This window comes from Pleurodeles waltl, chromosome 1_1 (genome assembly GCF_031143425.1).
Source record: "Pleurodeles waltl isolate 20211129_DDA chromosome 1_1, aPleWal1.hap1.20221129, whole genome shotgun sequence".
Taxonomy (NCBI): Eukaryota; Metazoa; Chordata; class Amphibia; order Caudata; family Salamandridae; genus Pleurodeles; species Pleurodeles waltl.
In genome coordinates, this window is record NC_090436.1 from 216,370,699 (window position 1) to 216,397,129 (window position 26,431).

The 26,431-nt window shown below is 50.5% G+C and overlaps 1 protein-coding gene across 17 annotated transcripts in view; it reads left to right on the top strand.

Annotated features, from left to right (window-relative positions):
* NIPBL (NIPBL cohesin loading factor) overlaps window positions 1-26,431 on the top strand; it is a 1,341,000-nt gene that overhangs the window by 148,544 nt on the left and 1,166,025 nt on the right. For 10 of the 17 annotated variants that reach the window (XM_069221119.1, XM_069221174.1, XM_069221190.1 and 7 more), the window contains exon 4: window positions 17,557-17,687. In XM_069221119.1, the coding sequence (XP_069077220.1) occupies window positions 17,557-17,687 (131 nt within the window). The remainder of the gene's footprint in view (window positions 1-17,556; window positions 17,688-26,431) is intronic. The other 7 variants (XM_069221201.1, XM_069221149.1, XM_069221210.1 and 4 more) reach the window with 1 other exon arrangement.

A 26,431-nucleotide genomic window follows, 5' to 3' on the forward strand; every position in this document is an offset into this window, starting at 1 on the left:
AGCCACCCACCCACCCTGTGCCTTTTTCTCCAGCCACCCACCCACCCTGTGCCTTTTTCTCCAGCCACCCACCCACCCTGTGCCTTTTTCTCCAGCCACCCACCCACCCTGTGCCTTTTTCTCCAGCCACCCACCCACCCTGTGCCTTTATCTCCACCCACCCACCCTGTGCCTTTATCTCCACCCACCCACCCTGTGCCTTTTTCTCCAGCCACCCACCCACCCTGTGCCTTTTTCTCCAGCACCCACCCACCCTGTGCCTCTTTCTCCACCCACCCTGTGCCTCTTTCTCCAGCCACCCACCCTGTGCCTCTTTCTCCACTAACCCACCCACCCTGTGCCTCTTTCTCCACTAACCCACCCACCCTGTGCCTTTTTCTCCAGCCACCCACCCACCCTGTGCCTTTTTCTCCACCCACCCTGTGCCTTTTTCTCCACCCACCCAGTGCCTTTTTCTCCACCCACCCTGTGCCTTTTTCTCCGGCCACCCACCCTGTGCCTTTTTCTCCAACCACCCACCCACCCTGTGCCTTTTTCTCCACCCACCCACCCACCCTGTGCCTCTTTCTCCACCCACCCACCCACCCTGTGCCTCTTTCTCCACCCACCCACCCTGTGCCTTTTTCTCCAGCCACCCACCCACCCTGTGCCTTTTTCTCCAGCCACCCACCCACCCTGTGCCTTTTTCTCCAGCCACCCACCCACCCTGTGCCTCTTTCTCCACCCACCCACCCTGTGCCTCTTTCTCCACCCACCCACCCTGTGCCTCTTTCTCCACCCACCCACCCTGTGCCTCTTTCTCCAACCAACCACCCACCCTGTGCCTCTTTCTCCACCCAGCCACCCACCCTGTGCCTTTTTCTCCACCCACCCACCCTGTGCCTTTTTTCTCCACCCACCCACCCACCCACCCACCCTGTGCCTTTTTCTCCATGTGCCTCTTTCATGTGCCTTTTTCTCCACCCACCCACCCTGTGCCTTTTTCTCCACCCACCCACCCTGTGCCTCTTTCTCCACCCACCCACCCAGTGCCTTTTTCTCCACCCACCCTGTGCCTTTCTCCACCCACCCACCGCCTTTTTCTCCACCCACCCACCCACCCTGTGCCTTTTTCTCCACCCACCCACCCACCCTGTGCCTTTTTCTCCACCCACCCACCCTGTGCCTTTTTCTCCACCCACCCACCCTGTGCCTTTTTCTCCACCCACCCACCCTGTGCCTTTTTCTCCACCCACCCAGTGCCTTTTTCTCCAACCCACCCACCCACCCTGTGCCTCTTTCTCCAACCCACCCACCCACCCTGTGCCTCTTTCTCCAACCCACCCACCCACCCTGTGCCTTTCTCCGATGTACCCACCCACCCTGTGCCTTTTTCTCCACCCACCCGCCCACCCTGTGCCTTTTTCTCCACCCACCCGCCCACCCTGTGCCTTTTTCTCCACCCACCCACCCACCCTGTGCCTTTTTCTCCACCCACCCACCCACCCTGTGCCTTTTTCTCCACCCACCCACCCACCCTGTGCCTCTTTTCTCCACCCACCCACCCTGTGCCTCTTTTCTCCACCCACCCACCCTGTGCCTCTTTCTCCACCCACCCACCCACCCTGTGCCTCTTTCTCCATGTGCCTCTTTCTCCACCCACCCACCCAGTGCCTTTTTCTCCACCCACTCTGTGCCTTTTTCTCCACCCACCCACCCACCCTGTGCCTTTTTCTCCACCCACCCACCCACCCTGTGCCTTTTTCTCCACCCACCCACCCACCCTGTGCCTTTTTCTCCACCCACCCACCCACCCTGTGCCTTTTTCTCCACCCACCCTGTGCCTTTTTCTCCACCCACCCTGTGCCTTTTTCACCACCCACCCACCCTGTGCCTTTTTCTCCACCCACCCACCCTGTGCCTTTTTCTCCACCCACCCACCCTGTGCCTTTTTCTCCAACCACCCACCCACCCTGCCTTTTTCTCCATGTGCCTCTTTCTCCACCCACCCACCCTGTGCCTCTTTCTCCAACCCACCCACCCACCCTGTGCCTCTTTCTCCCACCCACCCACCCACCCTGTGCCTCTTTCTCCAACCCACCCACCCACCCTGTGCCTCTTTCTCCAACCCACCCACCCACCCTGTGCCTTTTTCTCCACCCACCCACCCTGTGCCTTTTTCTCCACCCACCCACCCACCGTTGGCCTCTTTCTCCACCCACCCACCCACCCTGTGCCTCTTTCTCCACCCACCCACCCACCCTGTGCCTCTTTCTCCACCCACCCACCCTGTGCCTCTTTCTCAACCCACCCACCCACCCTGTGCCTCTTTCTCAACCCACCCTGTGCCTCTTTCTCCACCCACCCACCCTGTGCCTCTTTCTCCAACCCACCCACCCACCCTGTGCCTCTTTCTCCCACCCACCCACCCTGTGCCTCTTTCTCCAACCCACCCACCCACCCTGTGCCTCTTTCTCCAACCCACCCACCCACCCTGTGCCTTTTTCTCCACCCACCCACCCTGTGCCTCTTTCTGCACCCACCCACCCACCGTTGGCCTCTTTCTCCACCCACCCACCCTGTGCCTCTTTCTCCACCCACCCACCCTGTGCCTCTTTCTCCACCCACCCACCCACCCACCCTGTGCCTTTTTTCTCCAACCCTGTGCCTTTTTTCTCCACCCACCCACCCACCCTGCCTTTTTCCCCACCCACCCACCCTTTTTCCCCACCCACCCTTTTTCCCCACCCACCCTGTGCCTCTTTCTCCACCCACCCACCCAGTGCCTTTTTCTCCACCCACCCACCCTGTGCCTTTTTCTACACCCACCCACCCTGTGCCTTTTTCTCCACCCACCCACCCTGTGCCTCTTTCTCCACCCACCCACCCTGTGCCTCTTTCTCCACCCACCCACCCTGTGCCTCTTTCTCCACCCACCCACCCACCCTGTGCCTCTTTCTCCACCCACCCACCCACCCTGTGCCTCTTTCTCCACCCACCCACCCTGTGCCTCTTTCTCCACCCACCCACCCTGTGCCTCTTTCTCCACCCACCCACTCACCCTGTGCCTTTTTCTCCACCCACCCACCCACCCACCCTGTGCCTTTCTCCACCCACCCACCCACCCTGTGCCTCTTTCTCCACCCACCCACCCTGTGCCTCTTTCTCCAACCACCCACCCACCCACCCACCCTGTGCCTCTTTCTCCACCCACCCACCCACCCTGTGCCTCTTTCTCCACCCACCCACCCACCCTGTGCCTCTTTCTCCACCCACCCACCCTGTGCCTTTTTCTCCACCCACCCACCCTGTGCCTTTTTCTCCACCCACCCTGTGCCTTTTTCTCCACCCACCCACCCACCCTGTGCCTTTTTCTCCACCCACCCACCCACCCTGTGCCTTTTTTCCCCACCCACCCACCCTGTGCCTTTTTTCCCCACCCACCCACCCACCCTGTGCCTTTTTTCCCCACCCACCCACCCACCCTGTGCCTTTTTTCTCCACCCACCCACCCACCCTGTGCCTTTTTTCTCCACCCACCCACCCTGTGCCTTTTTCTCCACCCACCCACCCTGTGCCTTTTTCTCCACCCACCCACCCACCCTGTGCCTCTTTCTCCACCCACCCACCCACCCTGTGCCTCTTTCGACACCCACCCACCCGGTGCCTCTTTCTGCACCCACCCACCCTGTGCCTCTTTCTCCACCCACCCAGTGCCTTTCTCCACCCACCCAGTGCCTTTCTCCACCCACCCAGTGCCTTTCTCCACCCACCCCCTTTTTCTCCACCCACCCACCCTGTGCCTTTTTCTCCACCCACCCACCCTGTGCCTCTTTCTCCACCCACCCTGTGCCTCTTTCTCCGCCCACCCACCCACCCTGTGCCTCTTTCTCCGCCCACCCACCCTGTGCCTCTTTCTCCGCCCACCCACCCACCCTGTGCCTCTTTCTCCAGCCGCCCACCCACCCTGTGCCTCTTTCTCCAGCCGCCCACCCACCCACCCTGTGCCTCTTTCTCCAATGTACCCACCCACCCTGTGCCTCTTTCTCCACCCACCCACCCACCCTGTGCCTCTTTCTCCACCCACCCACCCACCCTGTGCCCCTTTCTCCATGTAACCCACCCACCCGGTGCCTCTTTCTCCACCCACCCACCCTGTGCCTTTTTTCTCCACCCACCCACCCACCCTGTGCCTTTTTTCTCCACCCACCCACCCAGTGCCTTTTTTCTCCACCCACCCACCCAGTGCCTTTTTTCTCCACCCACCCACCCTGTGCCTTTTTTCTCCACCCACCCACCCTGTGCCTCTTTCTCCACCCACCCACTCGGTGCCTTTCTCCACCCACCCACCCTGTGCCTTTCTCCACCCACCAACCGCCTTTTTCTCCACCCACCCAGTGCCTTTTTCTCCACCCACCCACACACCCTGTGCCTTTTTCTCCACCCACCCACCCTGTGCCTTTTTCTCCACCCACCCACCCTGTGCCTTTTTCTCCAGCTGTGCCTTTTTCTCCAACCACCCACCCACCCTGTGCCTCTTTCTCCACCCACCCAGTGCCTCTTTCTCCAACCCACCCACCCACCCTGTGCCTCTTTCTCCAACCCACCCACCCACCCTGTGCCTCTTTCTCCACCCACCCACCCTGTGCCTCTTTCTCCACCCACCCACCCTGTGCCTCTTTCTCCACCCACCCATCCACCCTGTGCCTCTTTCTCCACCCACCCACCCAGTGCCTCTTTCTCCACCCACCCACCCTGTGCCTTTTTCTCCACCCACCCACCCTGTGCCTTTTTCTCCACCCACCCACCCTGTGCCTTTTTTCTCCACCCACCCAGTGCCTTTTTTCTCCAACCACCCACCCACCCACCCTGTGCCTCTTTCTCCGCCCACCCACCCTGTGCCTTTTTCTCCACCCACCCACCCTGTGCCTTTCTCCACCCACCCTGTGCCTTTCTCCACCCACCCTGTGCCTTTCTCCACCCACCCACCGCCTTTCTCCACCCACCCACCGCCTTTTTCTCCACCCACCCAGTGCCTTTTTCTCCACCCACCCACCCTGTGCCTTTTTCTCCACCCACCCTGTGCCTTTTTCTCCAACCCACCCAACCTCCCTGTGCCTTTCCCCACCCTGTGCCTTTTTCTCCAACCCACCCACCCACCCTGTGCCTCTTTCTCCAACCCACCCACCCACCCTGTGCCTCTTTCTCCAACCCACCCACCCACCCTGTGCCTCTTTCTCCAACCCACCCACCCTGTGCCTTTTTCTCCACCCACCCTGTGCCTCTTTCTCCACCCACCCACCCTGTGCCTCTTTCTCCACCCACCCACCCACCCTGTGCCTCTTTCTCCACCCACCCACCCTGTGCCTTTTTCTCCACCCACCCACCGCCTTTTTTCTCCACCCACCCACCCTGTGCCTCTTTCTCCGCCCACCCACCCACCCTGTGCCTTTCTCCGCCCACCCACCCACCCTGTGCCTTTCTCCACCCACCCACCCTGTGACTCTTTCTCCAAACACCCACCCACCCTGTGCCTCTTTCTCCACCCACCCACCCACCCTGTGCCTCTCTCCACCCGCCCACCCACCCTGTGCCTCTTTCTCCACCCGCCCACCCACCCTGTGCCTCTTTCTCCACCCACCCACCACCCTGTGCCTTTTTTCTCCAATCACACACCCACCCTGTGCCTTTTTTCTCCACCCACCCACCCACCCTGTGCCTTTTTTCTCCACCCACCCACCCTGTGCCTCTTTCTCCACCCACCCACCCGGTGCCTTTCTCCACCCACCCACCCAGTGCCTTTTTCTCCACCCACCCACACACCCTGTGCCTTTTTCTCCACCCACCCACCCACCCTGTGCCTTTTTCTCCAACCACCCACCCACCCTGTGCCTTTTTCTCCAACCACCCACCCACCCTGTGCCTCTTTCTCCACCCACCCTGTGCCTTTCTCCACCCACCCACCCTGTGCCTCTTTCTCCAACCCACCCACCCACCCTGTGCCTCTTTCTCCAACCCACCCACCCACCCTGTGCCTTTCTCCACCCCACCCACCCACCCTGTGCCTCTTTCTCCACCCACCCACCCACCCTGTGCCTTTCTCCACCCACCCACCCTGTGCCTCTTTCTCCACCCACCCACCCACCCAGTGCCTTTCTCCACCCACCCACCCACCCAGTGCCTCTTTCTCCACCCACCCACCCACCCTGTGCCTCTTTCTCCACCCACCCACCCACCCTGTGCCTCTTTCTCCACCCAGCCACCCACCCTGTGCCTTTTTCTCCAATCACCCACCCGCCCTGTGCCTTTTTCTCCACCCACCCACCCTGTGCCTTTTTCTCCACCCACCCACCCTGTGCCTTTTTTCTCCACCCACCCACCCAGTGCCTTTTTTCTCCACCCACCCTGTGCCTCTTTCTCCACCCACCCACCCTGTGCCTTTTTCTCCACCCACCCACCCTGTGCCTTTCTCCACCCACCCTGTGCCTTTTTCTCCACCCACCCACCCACCCTGTGCCTTTTTCTCCACCCACCCACCCACCCTGTGCCTCTTTCTCCAGCCACCCACCCTGTGCCTTTTTTCTCCACCCACCCACCCTGTGCCTCTTTCTCCACCCACCCACCCTGTGCCTCTTTCTCAACCCACCCACCCACCCTGTGCCTCTTTCTCCACCCACCCACCCATCCTGTGCCTCTTCCTCCACCCACCCACCCACCCTGTGCCTCTTTCTCCACCCACCCTGTGCCTCTTTCTCCACCCACCCACCCTGTGCCTCTTCCTCCACCCACCCACCCACCCTGTGCCTCTTCCTCCACCCACCCACCCTGTGCCTCTTTCTCCACCCACCCACCCTGTGCCTCTTTCTCCAGCCACCCACCCACCCTGTGCCTCTTTCTCCAGCCGCCCACCCACCCTGTGCCTCTTTCTCCAGCCGCCCACCCACCCTGTGCCTCTTTCTCCAGCCGCCCACCCACCCTGTGCCTCTTTCTCCAGCCGCCCACCCACCCTGTGCCTTTCTCCAGCCGCCCACCCACCCTGTGCCTCTTTCTCCAGCCGCCCACCCACCCTGTGCCTCTTTCTCCAGCCGCCCACCCACCCTGTGCCTCTTTCTCCAGCCGCCCACCCACCCTGTGCCTCTTTCTCCAGCCGCCCATCCACCCTGTGCCTCTTTCTCCAGCCGCCCATCCACCCTGTGCCTCTTTCTCCAGCCGCCCATCCACCCTGTGCCTCTTTCTCCAGCCGCCCACCCACCCTGTGCCTCTTTCTCCAGCCGCCCACCCACCCTGTGCCTCTTTCTCCAGCCACCCACCCACCCTGTGCCTTTTTCTCCAGCCACCCACCCTCCCTGTGCCTTTTTCTCCAGCCACCCACCCTCCCTGTGCCTCTTTCTCCAGCCACCCACCCACCCTGTGCCTTTTTCTCCGAAGTGTGCCTTTTTCTCCACCCACCCACCCTGTGCCTTTTTCTCCAGCCACCCACCCACCCTGTGCCTTTTTCTCCAGCCACCCACCCACCCTGTGCCTTTTTCTCCAGCCACCCACCCACCCTGTGCCTTTTTCTCCAGCCACCCACCCACCCACCCTGTGCCTTTTTCTCCAGCCACCCACCCACCCACCCTGTGCCTTTTTCTCCAGCCACCCACCCTGTGCCTTTTTCTCCAGCCACCCACCCTGTGCCTTTTTCTCCACCCACCCACCCTGTGCCTTTTTCTCCAGCCACCCACCCACCCTGTGCCTTTTTCTCCAAAAAGTGCCTTTTTCTCCAATGTGCCACCCTCCCACCCTGTGCCTTTTTCTACAGCCACCCTCCCACCCTGTGCCTTTTTCTACAGCCACCCACCCACCCTGTGCCTCTTTCTCCACCCACCCACCCTATGCCTTTCTCCACCCACCCACCCTGTGCCTTTTTCTCCACCCACCCTGTGCCTTTTTCTCCAATGTGCCTTTTTTTTCTCCACCCACCCACCCTGTGCCTTTTTCTCCACCCACCCAGTGCCTTTTTCTCCAGACCCTGTGCCTCTTTCTCCACCCACCCACCCACCCTGTGCCACTTTCCCCACCCACCCTGTGCCTTTCTCCACCCACCCACCCTGTGCCTCTTTCGCCACCCACCCACCCTGTGCCCTTTTCCCCACCCACCCACCCAGTGCCTTTTTCTCCATGTGTGCCTTTTTCTCCACCCACCCTGTGCCTTTTTCTCCAGCCACCCACCGACCCACCCTGTGCCTTTTTCTCCACCCACCCAGTGCCTTTTTCTCCACCCACCCAGTGCCTTTTTCTCCACCCACCCAGTGCCTTTTTCTCCACCCACCCTGTGCCTTTTTCTCCACCCACCCTGTGCCTTTTTCTCCACCCACCCTGTGCCTTTTTCTCCACCCACCCTGTGCCTTTTTCTCCACCCACCCTGTGCCTTTTTCTCCACCCACCCTGTGCCTTTTTCTCCACCCACCCTGTGCCTTTTTCTCCACCCACCCTGTGCCTTTTTCTCCACCCACCCTGTGCCTTTTTCTCCACCCACCCTGTGCCTTTTTCTCCAGCCACCCACCCACCCTGTGCCTTTTTCTCCACCCACCCACCCTGTGCCTTTTTCTCCACCCACCCACCCTGTGCCTTTTTCTCCACCCACCCTGTGCCTTTTTCTCCAGCCACCCACCCTGTGCCTTTTTCTCCAAAAAGTGCCTTTTTCTCCAATGTGCCACCCACCCACCCTGTGCCTTTTTCTCCAATGTGCCACCCACCCACCCTGTGCCTTTTTCTACAGCCACCCACCCACCCTGTGCCTCTTTCTCCACCCACCCACCCTGTGCCTTTTTCTCCACCCACCCACCCACCCTGTGCCTTTTTCTCCAATGTGCCTTTTTCTCCACCCACCCACCCTGTGCCTTTTTCTCCAATGTGCCTTTTTTTTCTCCACCCACCCACCCTGTGCCTTTTTCTCCACCCACCCTGTGCCTCTTTCTCCACCCACCCACCCTGTGCCTTTTTCTCCACCCACCCACCCACCCTGTGCCTTTTTCTCCAATGTGCCTTTTTCTCCACCCACCCACCCTGTGCCTTTTTCTCCAATGTGCCTTTTTTTTCTCCACCCACCCACCCTGTGCCTTTTTCTCCACCCACCCTGTGCCTTTTTCTCCAGCCACCCACCCTGTGCCTTTTTCTCCAAAAAGTGCCTTTTTCTCCAATGTGCCCCCCACCCACCCTGTGCCTTTTTCTCCAATGTGCCACCCACCCACCCTGTGCCTTTTTCTACAGCCACCCACCCACCCTGTGCCTCTTTCTCCACCCACCCACCCTGTGCCTTTTTCTCCACCCACCCACCCACCCTGTGCCTTTTTCTCCAATGTGCCTTTTTCTCCACCCACCCACCCTGTGCCTTTTTCTCCAATGTGCCTTTTTTTCTCCACCCACCCACCCTGTGCCTTTTTCTCCACCCACCCAGTGCCTTTTTCTCCAGACCCTGTGCCTCTTTCCCCACCCACCCACCCTGTGCCTTTTTCTCCACCCACCCACCCTGTGCCTTTTTCTCCACCCACCCACCCTGTGCCTTTTTCTCCATGTGCCTTTTTCTCCACCCACCCACCCTGTGCCTTTTTCTCCAGCCACCCACCGACCCACCCTGTGCCTTTTTCTCCAGCCGCCCACCCACCCACCCACCCTGAGCCTTTATCTCCACCCACCCACCCTGAGCCTTTATCTCCACCCACCCACCCACCCACCCTGTGCCTTTATCTCCAGCCACCCACCCACCCTGTGCCTTTATCTCCAGCCACCCACCCACCCTGTGCCTTTATCTCCAGCCACCCACCCACCCTGTGCCTTTATCTCCAGCCACCCACCCACCCTGTGCCTTTTTCTCCAGCACCCACCCACCCTGTGCCTTTTTCTCCAGCACCCACCCACCCTGTGCCTCTTTCTCCACCCACCCACCCTGTGCCTCTTTCTCCACCCACCCTGTGCCTCTTTCTCCAGCCACCCACCCACCCTGTGCCTCTTTCTCCAGCCACCCACCCAGTGCCTCTTTCTCCAGCCACCCACCCAGTGCCTCTTTCTCCAGCCACCCACCCAGTGCCTCTTTCTCCACTAACCCACCCACCCTGTGCCTTTTTCTCCACCCACCCTGTGCCTTTTTCTCCACCCACCCTGTGCCTTTTTCTCCACCCACCCTGTGCCTTTTTCTCCACCCACCCTGTGCCTTTTTCTCCACCCACCCTGTGCCTTTTTCTCCACCCACCCTGTGCCTTTTTCTCCACCCACCCTGTGCCTTTTTCTCCACCCACCCTGTGCCTTTTTCTCCACCCACCCTGTGCCTTTTTCTCCACCCACCCTGTGCCTTTTTCTCCACCCACCCTGTGCCTTTTTCTCCACCCACCCTGTGCCTTTTTCTCCACCCACCCTGTGCCTTTTTCTCCACCCACCCTGTGCCTTTTTCTCCACCACCCACGTGCCTTTTTCTCCACCACCCACGTGCCTTTTTCTCCACCACCCACGTGCCTTTTTCTCCACCACCCACGTGCCTTTTTCTCCACCACCCACGTGCCTTTTTCTCCACCACCCACGTGCCTTTTTCTCCACCACCCACGTGCCTTTTTCTCCACCACCCACGTGCCTTTTTCTCCACCACCCACGTGCCTTTTTCTCCACCACCCACGTGCCTTTTTCTCCGCCGTGCCTTTTCGAAACCCACCCACCCACCCTGTGCCTTTTTCTCCACCCACCCTGTGCCTTTCTCCACCCACCGCCTTTTTCTCCACCCACCCACCCTGTGCCTTTTTCTCCACCCACCCACCCTGTGCCTTTATCTCCACCCACCCATGTGCCTTTTTCTCCACCCCCCATCCACCCTGTGCCTTTTTTCTCCGTCCTCGACATCCACCCACCCTGTGCCTTTTTCTCAAAACCCCACCTACCCTGTGCCTTTTTCTCAAAACCCCACCTACCCTGTACCTTTTTTCTCACAAACCACACCCACCCACCCTGTGCCTTTTTTCTCACAAACCACACCCACCCACCCTGTGCCTTTTTTCTCACAAACCCCACCTGGCCTGTTTCTTCTGCCCCTCCCGCCCTCCCCTGGCCTGTTTCTTCTGCCTCTCCCGCCCTCCCCTGGCCTGTTTCTTCTGCCTCTCCCACCCACCCCACCCTGTTTCTTCTGCCTCTCCCTCCTTGTGATAAGGGTGTGGTATGTAGCCAGGGGTGCAGTTTGGAGCACTGGTGTGGTAGCACACTACATTTTACAAACTGCACATTTTCCGTTGAAATGTCCACCAAATTTCCATAGATGTGCTGTTTTACTGATAGAAATATATAGCACAAAAGCGAATGTATGTGGAAACCGTGTTTCAGTAAATATTTATTATTTGTGTATCGCCAAGTAAAGTGTCTTGATTCTTTTTTTTGATACACTCAAATCCTTTGTTTCTATCACACTTATAAAGTGCTTTATTTGTGCTTTCCTAATCAACAATATAATTTGAAATGTATATAGTTAATTTCCGGGTATTTAAATGGTGTGTACGGAAAACAAACTGACATGCTTCAGTCTTTCCTATTGTTTCCTGTACCCTAGTAGGACTTGCACCTAGATCACTTTTACCAAATCCTCTGACTTTGCAATTTGAGAAATAAAAGTACACTCCAGTTTGTAGAATAAGCAGCACTTTGTCAGAAGATATAGCCTGATATTTGACCTGTGTCTTTGAACGTGCTATACATGTGACTGGATACACATAATTTAAAAGCATTTTTATTGCCCATTTACCTTTCGAACTCCAGCATGTGTATTTCTGGGAGTGCTGCAGCACCCTTACTTTTGGCGCCAATGCCCTTATTGCTGTTCTCCCACCGACTGAACGAAAAATATCTCTGACGCAGCCATTGCTGGCTGCTTCATAGCACTTTATGTCCTGTTCTTCACTTTTGCCCATTTTCTGCAAACCATCTGCCCTCCCGTTCTCCGTCTCCACCCAGTTACCAAGGCCAATAGCTATTCTGAGTGTCAGGTACTTGATGATACTTGTGAAGAGACATTTGGTAAAATTATTTCCCTGTAAACTGACTGCTCGAAAACACAAGAATACTGGCTGAGGTCTTCACAATATTGTGATTTCCCCCTCCAACTTATTCTTTATCGTATTTGGTCTTAAACATTAAGTTTACACGTTAGCTATCTTGTTAGCACTGTTTACTCATCACATCGTTTTCAACTGCTAAGACGAGATACTCAAGTTACTACAGTACTATCTAGTTAAGTCTTTTGGCTTTCTATTCAACAATATTAAAAGCCATTTACTTGTGTTAACCTTTCAAGTCTTATGTGCTGTTTGAGTCTTTGTGCTGCTTTGCTCACATACCTGATGTTCTGATTGATTTTCGTACAATAGATGTACAGTTTTGCTGCCGGAGTATTTTCTGGGTTCACATGCTGTGCGTTATTCTGCCATCTAGTGGTTGGGACCGGAATTTCTTGTGTTTTAGTAGTACTTTTTTTTTGTATTTATTTATCTTTTTCCTTCTGTTATACGTTTTGATTCTGACAGTTTCATGGATCTAGTAATTCTAGATTCTGCAGATCTACTATTTCATTTAGCAGTCGCAAGTTTTTCCAGATCAAATATTTATTTTTATAGTGAATTTATGCTGGGTAAGTTGGTATTGAAAGTTGCCATTGCAAAGCCTTAAAATGTATAAATTTTCATTTGTCAAAGGTTTCATGTTAATTGTCCCAGAACAAAAGGGCAACTCGTCTGACTTTTCATGAATCGCTTCTCATTTTGTAAGCATTTGTATTTAATTATTCTTTGTGGAATCAGCCCACACATTCTTTACTTATTTGCTTGAAGTATCAGCAGCTCTCACTCCTTACTTCTACCCCACTTCACCGTTTCAATACTGTTCCTCTTCCACAGGTTGCATGCTGCACTGTACCGGTGAAGGAATATTGTCATTTTGATCTATTTGGTACTCCTAGTCCTTAGTGTTTCTTCCAGAAACAACTTCCCAGGGGTGTGGAATTTATTAAAATATCTACTTGTCCAGGGGACAGGTTGCTTCTCAAATCTACTTGTCCTACTTGCCATGTAGTGTGGCGACAAATTATGGCAGCAATTAATAGCCTCTCTGATTATGCCAGGGCTACTACCATAGTAGGGCTTGAATACTTGGAGTTTCAATCCCTACTGTAGCAATTTCCTTATTTTGCCACCTTTCTGCAGATCTGCATACTGGGGCTGGAGGAAGCAGTAAGCAATAGTTCCAGGGCTGGAATGCCTTTGAGTCTGCAAACCTACTAACCTGCATGTTTTAAATATTTTTACCAGCTTCTCTCTAATATTTTCCCATAATAAGAAAGGTTGGACATTTACTCCTGACAATGGCAGAATTAGAACTTCTTCCAGGGTTGGGAAGAAAGTGGCTGGAGGGAAAATAAACTTGCAAATGCTCAATATATTTTCACATGAGCAAATCTACACATCGTATTTACCCATGCTAAAATACAGTTCACAAATATTTTATAGGGGTACGACATATACCATGGGTGCACTTTTGTGACTTTCTTTAAGAATTTGGGGCCACAAGTAGGTAGGTTCAGATTTTTGACCTGCAAATTGCGAGTCGCAAATCAGAATGTAGGATGGTGTCCTTGACACCATCTGTGATTCGCAAGGGCTTCGCAAATGCCCACATCATGAATAATCATGAGGTGGGTCGCAATTTGCGACCCCCCTCGCGAATGTTGGCCTGCTGGAGACAGCAGACAACCATGTCTGTGACTGCTTTTCAATAAAGCAGGTTTTTTTGGTTTTTTTTGTAATGCAGCCCGTTTTCCTTAAAGGAAAACGAGATGCATAACAAACGAAAAATGAAACGTTTTCGTTTCATTTTTTCAGAGCAGGCAGTGGTCCGCAGGACCACTGCCTGCTCTGAAAAAATGTTTACAGTGACATTCACAATGGGGGAAGGGGTCCCATGGGGATCCCTTCCCTTTTGCGAAAGTGTTAGCACCCATTTGAAATGGGTGCAAACTGCGATTGGTTTGCGCCCGCGTTTGTGGTCCCAAAACAATCCTACATTGCACTGCGAGTTGCAATTAGGAAGGGAACACCCCTTACTAATTGCGAGTCGCAATCCCGTTTTGTGATTCGGTAACCAGGTTACTGAATCGCAAAACTGGGTTTGTGCATCGCAATGTGCTTTTTGCACTTCGCAAACAGCGAAAGTTGCTGTTTGCGACATGCAAAAAGCTACCTACATGTGGGTCTTGGTCCCTAATTAGGTCTGGTGTTAAAGACATTTTGTTTTTATTAAACTTCTATTTCTCTCTCTTTCGGCTGGCTTTACTGTGAGTGATCGCATTCTGCTCTTCCACAAGGATCATATTGCCACACAAAGTAGTTTTGTTCAGTGTCAGGAACTACAGTGGCAATCAGTGACGTAACGTAACTGGAGGGTGCCCCTTTGCAAAGAACATGGAGGAGCCCCCTCTCCAGACTCACTCAGGGCAGGTGCTGTGCTGAAGGGGCCCCCTGGAGGGCGGCTGCGGGGCCTTTGTTATGCCGCTGGTGGCAACGTGTGCTTTAAGAGTTCAAAAACCTTTTGGGGGGGGTTTGCCAATGTTTGTTACAATGTTGAGGGCCTGGTAGCTCCCACAACAATAAAGTGTTACAAAAGCCATGTCCAAACAAGACATGCATTGATGAAACTAAAAGACTTATAAAAATATGTCAGATCAGTTGGCTTTGTCAGTGTTTGTTTATTTTCATGCTTCCCATAATCGTGTTGAAAATGGTTACACTGATTTTCCATTAGAAATATTTTTGGGAAATACTAGCATGCATCAACACATTTTACTAAATGACACTTCATTTGCATATAATCAGAGCATTCTGGGAGCATTATACTTAGCCTCTTAGCCTAAACTTTTCAAACGTGTGTACACGTTTTTTTTTTTTTGTACTGGAACCAACGTCAGTAGTGAAGTGTGACCTTAAAACATTTATTTACAGCACGCACCCTAATAATGAAGGCTTTCAAATAATGAACCATAAATACAAGTTCAAACAGCATTATCTTTTGGAAACACATTACCTCAACTGCAGAGAGTTCCACTCTGTAAACAGGCAGCCAAAGGGTTTGTGCTGCAGGGGGTTGGGCCTACTTGTCCCAAGGACAAAGTAAACATAAAAACTTGTTGCCCTTGACCCCAAACAAGATGTCCCGGGCGTCGGGCGATAGGAATTCCACATCCCTGACTTCCAGTCCCCTTAGAGCATATGCTGTGCACTATGGGGAAAAAAAGCTGTACGATTTTGCCTTCTGACTTGGTCTTTTAAGTCCCAATCGACCATAGGACTACACTTCTGAAGATCTCCTCAGGAAAGGGAACTTAAAGACTTGGCAAAAGCCAAGAGGAGGGTCAAGCCTAGATCCAGTTGCCAAAATGGACTTTTGTAGCTTTTTGTCTCCTTGTAGCCACACAGGTCAGTCAGCTTATCATTGAAGTCCACTTCATTGTCCTGTGTACAAAAGAGATGGTCCAGTCTTTCAGGGCTTCTCATGTCATAGACAGCAGGTTCAGTCCTCTTGTGATCTTCTGCGGGTCTGGCAAGTGTTCTATAGTAGGTGTGTGGAGATGCAACATTTGTCTGGCACAAGTTAGTGAGTGGGGTGACTCCTGCTCCTTCGTAAACAATGGTGTAAAAGTTTCTGGCGCCAATCCTACGCATCATTTTTATTTTTAATTTTTTATTTTTTAGTTCAGGTTTGCATTACTGCAAACGGGCCCAAAATGCAATGCGTCACAGCATTTTCAAGATGGCGAAAATGTCTTTGGCCACTCTAACCATGGGCTCTGAGGACTGGGTATGTTTAAGGCATGTACTGTGGTAATCCTGCTGTCCTCCCACATTGAATATTTAAATCCAGCCTAGAGCAGATACTGTACCAACAACAAACCCAGAAGCAGAAGTCTCAAGGACAAGAGCAGGGTCCTTTATCAACCAGGCAGTGGGCACTCAATAATTGTCTTGGGGCACCTAAAGTATTGTGTGAACCCAGCAGACCTGTCCAGCAGGATTTTACACTGTAGTGTAAAAAAATGCCCGCAGCCTCCCTCCCCCCGCTTGTTCTGTGAAGTTATCTCTGTCCCTTGATGTCAGCATGTTGTGTGCTCCTGGAAGGCATTTCACACCTGTTTAAGGCTTCAAAGCTGGGAGAAGCTAGAGAGGCCATGCAGATTAGCCTCCAGGAAGTTTATACACGGAAAAGGTGACTTTCTAAAAGTTACTTTTCATTACTAATTATTGAAAACCCGACTTCAAAACTGAATTAGATTTTTAATAACTACTAAAAATAGTTGTTTAATTTTTGTAGCTGGTCTCATTCCTGAGATACAGAATTAGTATTTAACATTGTCTCCCAGTGTTTCTCTGTGAGCCAGCCAGCCTTCCTACAGTGAAAATAGCCTTTAGGTCATAGTCACTGAAATAAAATGTTAATATTAAATTTCACAATGTAATACTTTTAAATACTTTGCATCCTGTCTTGGGGGGCTAAAATGCCTACATCGTGGTGACTTAATATTTAAAATGGGTGTTTTCACCTGTCAAAAGGGTTGATTTTAATTGGCTGAACTGCATTTTTTACACTGATACTGTAGGGACTACAATGGTAGGTTTAAAGACATTTTTCCACTGGCATTATAGGGAAATGCACAATAGTGGCTGCTGACCACTAGTGGCATTTAACTTCCAAGCCCTTAATACATTTTGTACCATATACTATGGACTTAAAGCAAGTTAAATATACCAATTGGGGAGTATGACAGTTCAACCATGTTTAAAGAGGGGGACATAGAAATCTTACTACTGGTTAGGATGGGCAAAGTACATAGTTCTCAAGTAGTGAATATGGGAAAGTGTGGTGGTAGTACTAAAATAACTTCAAGGTTTTTTGTTTCCCTCGCCTTAATGTATTTCTCTGAATGCTAACAAACTTCAACTGTTTTGCTATCAGTTGTTGCCATTTGATCTTCCTGATTGATGAGGAACTTGCTTCCGATGCCTTTTTTGGTGCAGTCTGATATTCATTGGTAAAAACCAGCATCAGTGGGATTCTCTTTGACTCGTTCAAGAGCATGCTTTCATCCTTTCCACAACTGTTTCAGCACCATATAAAAGTTTATTCAACATGCTGCTTTGTCTTATATATTTTGATATTTTAATAAAAAGGCAAGTATCTAAATTGAATTGGAAGACACAGTATCTCTGTGAATGCAGAGCTTCAACTTCTTGGATTTTCATTCATATAGGCAGAACTCGTTTTTAGAATTGCACCATTTGATTACTATGATGTAGTCAGGTTTTAGTTCGTGCTCTGTCTCGTGCTGGGTGAAAGTCTGTGGGTCAGGAAGGCTGCTCCACCCCCCCCCCCCCCCCCCAACACAATGAATGGCAAAAAATAAACATAAGGAAAGCCTGATTACGCCATGCTTCGCAAACCGAAATAGTGGTGATTAGCTATGTAATTAATTTACATACTTTTTTGTTTTAATATTTTTTTTTTTTGCTCTTTCTTTAATAGAGAACTGAAGGATAATCTTGGCAGTGATGATCCAGAGGGCGATATACCGGTATTGCTGCAGGCGATCCTGGCGAGGAACCCAAATGTTTTCAGGGAAAAAAGTATGCAGAACAGATTTGGGGTACAAGGCGGTGAGGATAAGTTTCAGTGAATTAATTTGAAGTGTAAATCCCGGTAGTGCCACATAGCTAACTCTAAAAGCTACTGTTGTACAAGATGGTGTTGGCCTCGGGATAATCTGCATATGTTAACTACATTTTTTGGGGACTGAGAATTACCCTGTGGTGTGTATTCTTTTTATTATACCTTAATAACTTATTTGTTGCTTGTACATTTGGCATTTCAAGTTATCTTTTTAATCATTGAGAATATACTGCCTATAGCTGGAATAAAAACATTAGTATGTAAGAGATTATGTTTGAAGAAAAGGTTAGCAAAATTTTACAAATGGCATAAGCAATGGAGTTGCCCATTTGGTGTGTTGAATGCAGAGCTTTGATTTTAGTTAAATTAGGATTCTCTTCCTCTTTGATTTTTCCAATACTTATCTTTGACATAGATGACTAGCAGCTGCTCTTCATGTGAGATGTAGGCATACCTTGCCTGGTCAGTACGACTTGCCAGTCAAATCCTGAATCCTTAGCACAATATTAGGATCTCACGCTTATCAAATCATTTTAAAATGCAGCAATAAACTTTAAGCACAAGTTTCAGGCCACAAACAGAAATACTAATTATGGATAAATGCCATGGTAGTAGGAATGGAAGCCAAAAAAATAGGTCTCATTTTCTACTCTTCTCCCTGAATGCTACCTCATGGATTGATCACTCTTCTAGAGAGATCAGTGCATTAATAGGAACTGCATGCTAGCACATAACTGTTGAAAATGTAGGTGTTTGATGATAACCTCCACTTCTCTATGGTTCCTGTAGTCTACAAGAGACCTCCAATCTCCCAGACCTACTAGCGATTTTGCTCCTTGTTAATTTGTACCAATCTGTTTTCTGAAACCATATGAATTTAGAGAAGCATTAACAACACCAACACTTAAATGTATGTGTGCATAATATATTTCTATAGTACAAACCTAGCAAAAGGGTGTACAACGTTTTACACTTTTTTCTGCAATGTCAAAGCATTACCTATGGTTCAACAGAACTATTAAATACCTGCATGCAGTAACTAATGCTTCAACCACCATTTATTGCAAAATCATATTCTCCAGTATTGGATCTTTCATAGATTCACATGCTTGAATCATCCCCGTCGTCGAGGTGGGAGCCTCACGGTAAGTTTAAATAGATAAAGCAGTAAGTCAGTAAAAGTAAAACCAGTAGGCCCCAGTAGGCCTCATAAGGTATTTTACAGTCTATCCACTTTGTTTTGTGAAAAGACCCAAACTTCAGTCTCAACCAATCAGGATTCAGCCCCTCCCAAACAGTCCCAACAGAGGCTGAATTCCCTCAGATTTTCTACCGCACGTCGTGTGAAGGGAGTCTCCCTGAGCTCTGCTCAGTTTTTTCCTATTTTCTGATTGAAGATTACTTTTTTCTCTCAGGAAACATTGCTACAGCTCCACTATGTCTGAAAAGGCAAAAAAAGGGTCTGTTCAGAGATTGTGACACCTGTGGGAAGAAGAGACTGCATGTTGATGACCCCCACAACAAGTGTATTTATTGCCTTCATCCAGACCACAAGGTGAGAGACTGCAAAATCTGTCGCACCTTTAGTCAAAAAACCCTCAAAGACCGGGAGGGTAGACTTCTCTTATGGCTACAAAAACAGAAAGCCTTAGAGCATCCTTCCTCAGATGACAGCGAGGCATCATCACAAACTTCTCGCCCTCAGAAAAGAACAGGTGAGAGAAGCAGAGGGTCGAATGAACCACCAAGGAAGGTGCTCAAGAAGACAAGACAAGTCTCTATTGGGACGAAAAAGGATGTTTTTCATTGAGACATTTAAACATGGGCCAAAAAAAGGTTCATTCGGAACCTACTACGCCTTTACACCACAAAAGTACCTCAAAAAAGCCATCTCTGTCTCTGTCACCACAAAAAGAGCCAGAACAACTCTTTTCGGTGAAAAAACATCCGTCGCCGACCACCCCGTCGACGACTGTGTCGACGGTAACAGCGACTACGGTATCGACGTTCACAACGCCAGCCTCACCGATGATTATGACGTAGTCGCCGTTGTCATTGACGACGATAATTACGGCAATTTTTTTTAAGAAAGCTTCGTCGGCAACCACATCGTCGACAGCGGAGGCCTCCTGGGTTCACCAATCAACCAGGGCACTCCCGTCTACGAAAAACCTCTCAATGAGGTTCAAGAAGGCACTGCCGACGACTGCACCTACACGACCGTCGTCGATAAAGTAACCGTCGACGGAGCATTCGCTGACAAAGGACCCGTTAGTAAAGACGCCGCCGACGACGGGAGAGCCGACGACGGGAGAGCCGACGACGGGAGAGCCGTCGACGACAGAACAGGCCAATAGAGAGCTGTCGACGAGGGAACCGCCGACGAGTGAACCGTCGACGACAGAACGGGCAAATAGAGAGCTGTCGACGACAGAACGGGCCAATAGAGAGCTGTCGGCCACAGAACGGGCCAATAGAGAGCTGTCGGCCACAGAACGGGCCAATAGAGAGCTGTCGGCCACAGAACGGGCCAATAGAGAGCTGTCGACGATCATATCATCTACAGCATTACCAATATACAAACCATCCACCTACCTGGATACTTCGCCTCACCATTCCTCGTACCATCAGGACGATTCCTCCAGATTCTTACCCCTTTCAATTATTAATATAGGGGACAAGGCGTCCGATATTCTTCCGATGCATACCTCACCAAGTAAAGTGTTGCCATACCCACCACAACATCTTTTAGAGAATGAGGACGACGACACATACTCGCAGAACGACGGAATGTTTGGGGCAGCTAGTAGCCCGTCACAACTCAATGTAAAATGCCAGGAGTTTGACGAGGAAGAGGATCAACAGTATCAGCCTAGTTATGCCTCAACATCTTATCCACAGACACAACAACCATCGCCCCTCGCCATGCCTAGCACATTAGTAACAGATCTTCAATTTATGTTGAAGGACTACTATAGAAGGTTTCCACCGTCAACTCAGTCCACGCCACCTAGACCTGAGAGCTACCAGACACCTCGGCAAGCTCATATTACTAGCCTTTCCGTAACGCCACAGGCTACTATACCTGTAATTAGCCAACCCCAGGAAACTTGCCCCTCATCGGATGACGAAAGGGAAGAGGGTGAGCTAAGAGATTCGGCGAATAGTGAATGGGATGATTACCTCGTCCCCACACCATCTCCACCGCCAGCAGGTCCAGTAGATTCTCCTCCAGAGGACATAGGAGGTTTCCATAATCTGATAGAGCGAGCAGCGAAACGTTTTGGCCTTGCAATTGTTTCTCATGAAACCGAATGTTTTTTGTACGACTTTAAAGAGCCATCAAAAAGATCTGTGCGAGCCATACCCATTGTCGAATTCTTATGGCAGGAGGGTTTGAAGGCAATGAAAAACCCAGCAACAGTGCCTTCACAAATGCCAAGACTAGAGAAAAAATAGAAGGCCCCAGATGATTCTCCGGCCTGTCTAGTCTCACAGCCGAAACCTGACTCTGTGATATCACAGGCGGCTCAGCGACGTTCCAAAAACCCCTCCACACCTATTGCGTCTCCCCCGGATAAAGAAGGAAGGAGATTAGACAATATTGGCAAGAAATTCTCCTCTGTGGCCGCAGTCACCGTTAAGGCGGCTAATTCCCTCGCCATCTTGGGAAGGTACGATCGCCAGATGTGGGCAGACATGTCTGCTTTTTTAGATTTACTGCCAGAAGACGTCAAGGTGGAAGCAAAGAAGGTCTTGCAGGAGGGAGAAAGGGTCTCCGCAGAAATATTAGACAGCGCAATAGACATTTCTCTCACTGGCTTCAGACAATTAGCTGGCGCAGCAGTCCTACGCAGACAAGGATGGCTAAAGGCGACTTCTTTCAGACCAGAAGTCCAGACTCGTGTTCTTGACATGCCTTTTGATGGGGAGAGTTTGTTTGGCAAACACGTCGACGACATGTTGCAGGCTATCAAGACGGATACCGATACGGCAAAATCCCTAGGTACCCTGCAATATAAAAAACAACCTTTTCGTGGAGCAAGGGGTAGAGGTAATTACTCCTTTCGAGGTGGATACCAGCAATACAGGTCACAATATCCATCTTCCTCCACACAGGATCACGACAGCAATACCATCAGCAACAGCAGCATTATCGATTGCCTCCGGCCGCAGCTTACAAACACCCAGCTAGAGGACGAGGAGCTGCCCGGGGAAGAGATACAGGCAGGAAACAATGACCCGCTGATCATCTCAACGCTTCCCCACCAACCAACATCGAGGGTCGGAGGTCGCATCACTTCCTATTTCCCCAACTGGAAGGCGATAACATCGGACAGATGGTTACTCGATGTAGTGGCCAGAGGTCATACTCTGGAATTCACTCAAACACCACCAACTGTTCCTCCATCGGGCCCACCGCCTCTGAGGTTGAACCAACTCCTCAGGGAAGTAAGAATAATGTTGAGAAAAGGAGCAGTGGAACCAGTCCCTTTATTTCAAAAGAACAGGGGATTCTACTCCCGTTTTTTCCTTGTAAAGAAACCCTCAGGAGACTGGCGCCCCATTCTGGACTTGAGAGCCCTGAACAAGTTTCTGAAGAAGCAATCGTTCAGGATGGTAACTCTACAGGATGTCCTGCGTCTGTTAAATCCCGGAGATCGCATGGCATCCCTAGACCTCCAGGATGCCTATTTTCATATCCCCATATATCGCAACCATCGCAAATTCCTAAGGTTCAGAGTGGGAAGTATGCACCTTCAATTCCGAGTTCTGCCATTCGGCCTCAAATCAGCCCCCAGAATCTTCACAAAAATGTTAGCTCCGGTAGCAGCACATCTCCGCCAGTCAGAGATCCAGGTCTTCCCTTACCTGGACGACTGGCTTATAAAGGCACCCTCAAAATCGCAAGTGAAAAATCATATTTTCCATTGCCTTCAATTGCTACACAACCTAGGGTTCGTAGTCAATTATCAGAAATCTCAACTCTACCCCAAACAGGAATTGAATTTCTTGGGGGCAATTCTGGACACAGTCCGCAACAAAGCCTACCCATCTCACGAGCGGAAACAAAAGTTAACCTCCTTGGCACAAAGGCTCTCCAGAAGAAGGTTCGTTTCAGTCCGCATTTACAAATCATTACTCGGAATGATATCTTCATGCATTCCGCTAGTCCCAGATTGCAGGCTCCATATGCGACCCCTACAAGAACAATTAGACATACAATGGACCCAGGTCAACGGTTCCTTCGAAGACCAGATTCGCATAACGCCTCCAATGAAGAACATCATGAGGTGGTGGGCGAATCTAACCAATTTGTCAAACGGACTGTCTTTTCTTCTCCAAACACCAAGTTACATAGTAACAACGGATGCCTCTCTTGCAGGATGGGGGGCACATTGCCAAGACCTGCAAATCAGCGGAATCTGGAATCAGAAAGAACGTCAGCTTCACATCAATTATCTAGAACTCAAGGCAATACACTTAGCTCTGAAAGCTTTCTTACCAAAGATACAGAGTTCAAGCGTCTTAATCAGGACAGACAATACAACCAGCATGTTTTATCTAAACAAGCAAGGAGGCACAAGATCCCTACAACTTTCGCAGCTAGCCCAACAAATTTGGACATGGGCCATAAAGCACAATATTTCACTCAAGGCGGAGCATGTGCCAGGACAAACCAATATTCTAGCAGACACCCTGAGCAGGACAGTGATTCCTTATCACGAGTGGGAACTAGACCAGAAAACTCTCAACAGCCTTTTTCTATTATGGGGCAAACCGAACTTAGATCTATTTGCCACTCTCGAGAACAAGAAATGCCAGTTCTATGCAAGTTGGCTTCCCCAAAAAGATTCGTGGGGGAATGCGTTTTCGATGAGATGGTCCGGAGTTTATGCCTACGCTTTTCCTCCGATCCCGCTCATTCCGAGAGTCATCAACAAACTGAAGGCGGAGGGGTGTCGCCTTCTGCTCATAGCTCCCAAATGGCCCAGACAAGTCTGGTATACGGAGCTCCTCATGCTCTCCGAACGACCACATCTACGACTCAGACAGAGCCCGACTCTCTTAACGATGCACCAGGGACAAGTCAGACACCCAGATCCGTCATCTCTTCATTTGTCAGCTTGGCTCCTGAATACAATGAATACTTGAATCTCAACATTTCCCCGGAGTGTAGAGACATATTGGCGAAAGCTAGAGCGGACACTACCAACAAAACCTATCAGCTTAAATGGAAACGTTTTTGTATATGGTGTGCAACACAAGATATACATCCTTTGTCCTCTACTCCGGAACAGATACTTCCATATCTCCTGCTCCTTGCAAAATCAGGGCTTGCATATTCTTCTATTCGGGTACATCTGGCAGCAATCTCCAGATACCGCAGATCTCCAGACAGAGTTTCTTTGTGTTCCACTAGAATCGTCAAACAATTTATGAAGGGCCTTTTTCGGGTTTTCCCGCCAGTTAGAAAGCCTCCACCATTATGGTCATTGAATGTGGTATTGATGCAGCTTATGAAAGCCCCCTTTGAACCGATCCACAAAGCTGACCAAAAATTCATTTCATGGAAAACAGCGTTACTGTTAGCTCTTTCTTCAGCAAAGAGAGTCGGTGACATTCAGGCTTTCACTATCAAACAGCCTTTTCTCCAATTCACAAACTCGGGTGTCATCTTGCGCACAAATCCAAAATACATCCCGAAAGTTCCTTCAACGTTTCACCTAAATGAACCAGTTATCTTAAAAACCTTTTTTCCAAATCCGCAAACAGTAGCGGAAAAAACATTACATTCCCTTGATATTAAAAGATGTTTAAAGTTTTATCTACAGAAAACTCAAGCTCTCCGCCAGTCGGATCAATTGTTTGTAGCTTTCGGAGGAACAAGAAAGGGACACGCGGTGTCCAAACAGACTATAGCAAGATGGATTGGTCTGGCAATTCAATTCTGCCATTCAAAAGCAGGAAAACCGCTCCACACCAAGGTCAGAGCCCACTCTACAAGATCGGTGGCCACTTCTGCTGCATTATTTGCAGGGGTACCACTACAAAGCATCTGTAGAGCAGCAACATGGTCCAGCCAACACACATTTACGAGGCATTACTGTCTCGAAGAAACGAACAACGTCGATACAGCAGTGGGGCAGGTAGTGCTGAGGCATTTATTTCGATAAGGTGAGCCTCTAACACATCCCACCACCACACTCAAGGTATGTTCATTATTGGTTCTTAGTCTTCTTAATAGCTACAGTGTGTTTTACTCTACATTTCTGCTTCAGATTATAAAGAAATGAACAATGTCTTAGCTTGTCGTACTCTTCATCATCATGAAAAGAGTACAGGTTTTTTCTGCCACACACCTGTTATTGCTCTTCTATTCGAATGTCTATTGATGTACATATATTAATAGGTATGTGGTTTTTAAAGCTGAACTGATGGGATTCACATCATTTGTGAAATTACAAATAGAATTGCAGTCAATGTAATTCACTAATTAAGAAAGCATTCCTGCTCGTTCTTCTGATTCAAGCATGTGAATCTATGAAAGATCCAATACTGGAGAAGAAAATTAGTTACTTACCTGTAACTGCAGTTCTCCAGTATTGGTATCTTTCATAGATTCACATGCGACCCACCCTCCTCCCCTCAGAGGCTCCCCTATTATACAGATATTAAACTTCACACTCCTACTAGAAAATCTGAGGGAATTCAGCCTCTGTTGGGACTGTTTGGGAGGGGCTGAATCCTGATTGGTTGAGACTGAAGTTTGGGTCTTTTCACAAAACAAAGTGGATAGACTGTAAAATACCTTATGAGGCCTACTGGGGCCTACTGGTTTTACTTTTACTGACTTACTGCTTTATCTATTTAAACTTACCGTGAGGCTCCCACCTTGACGACGGGGATGATTCAAGCATGTGAATCTATGAAAGATACCAATACTGGAGAACTGCAGTTACAGGTAAGTAACTAATTTTCTTATAAACCAAGAAATCTTGCCTCACCCACACCACATGTAGTACACACGTCGGGCTGGCTGGATCAGTCTTGTCGATCAATACTGTTTTTAAAAATCAGACACTCTTGGCTTGCAATGAATCCCATTGTTGATCCTAGTGTGCAGAAGCTAAATCCTGTTCCAAAGTTTGTTGAGGCCTGTAAGGAAATGCCTCCTTGGCATGGTTGCCCCCTGACTTTTTGCCTTTGCTGATGCTATGTTTACAATTGAAAGTGTGCTGAGGCCTGCTAACCAGGCCCCAGCACCAGTGTTCTTTCCCTAACCTGTACTTTTGTATCCACAATTGGCAGACCCTGGCATCCAGATAAGTCCCTTGTAACTGGTACTTCTAGTACCAAGGGCCCTGATGCCAAGGAAGGTCTCTAAAGGCTGCAGCATGTCTTATGCCACCCTGGAGACCTGTCACTCAGCACAGACACACTGCTTGCCAGCTTGTGTGTGCTAGTGAGGACAAAACGAGTAAGTCGACATGGCACTCCCCTCAGGGTGCCATGCCAGCCTCTCACTGCCTATGCAGTATAGGTAAGACACCCCTCTAGCAGGCCTTACAGCCCTAAGGCAGGGTGCACTATACCATAGGTGAGGGTACCAGTGCATGAGCATGGTACCCCTACAGTGTCTAAACAAAACCTTAGACATTGTAAGTGCAGGGTAGCCATAAGAGTATATGGTCTGGGAGTCTGTCAAACACGAACTCCACAGCACCAT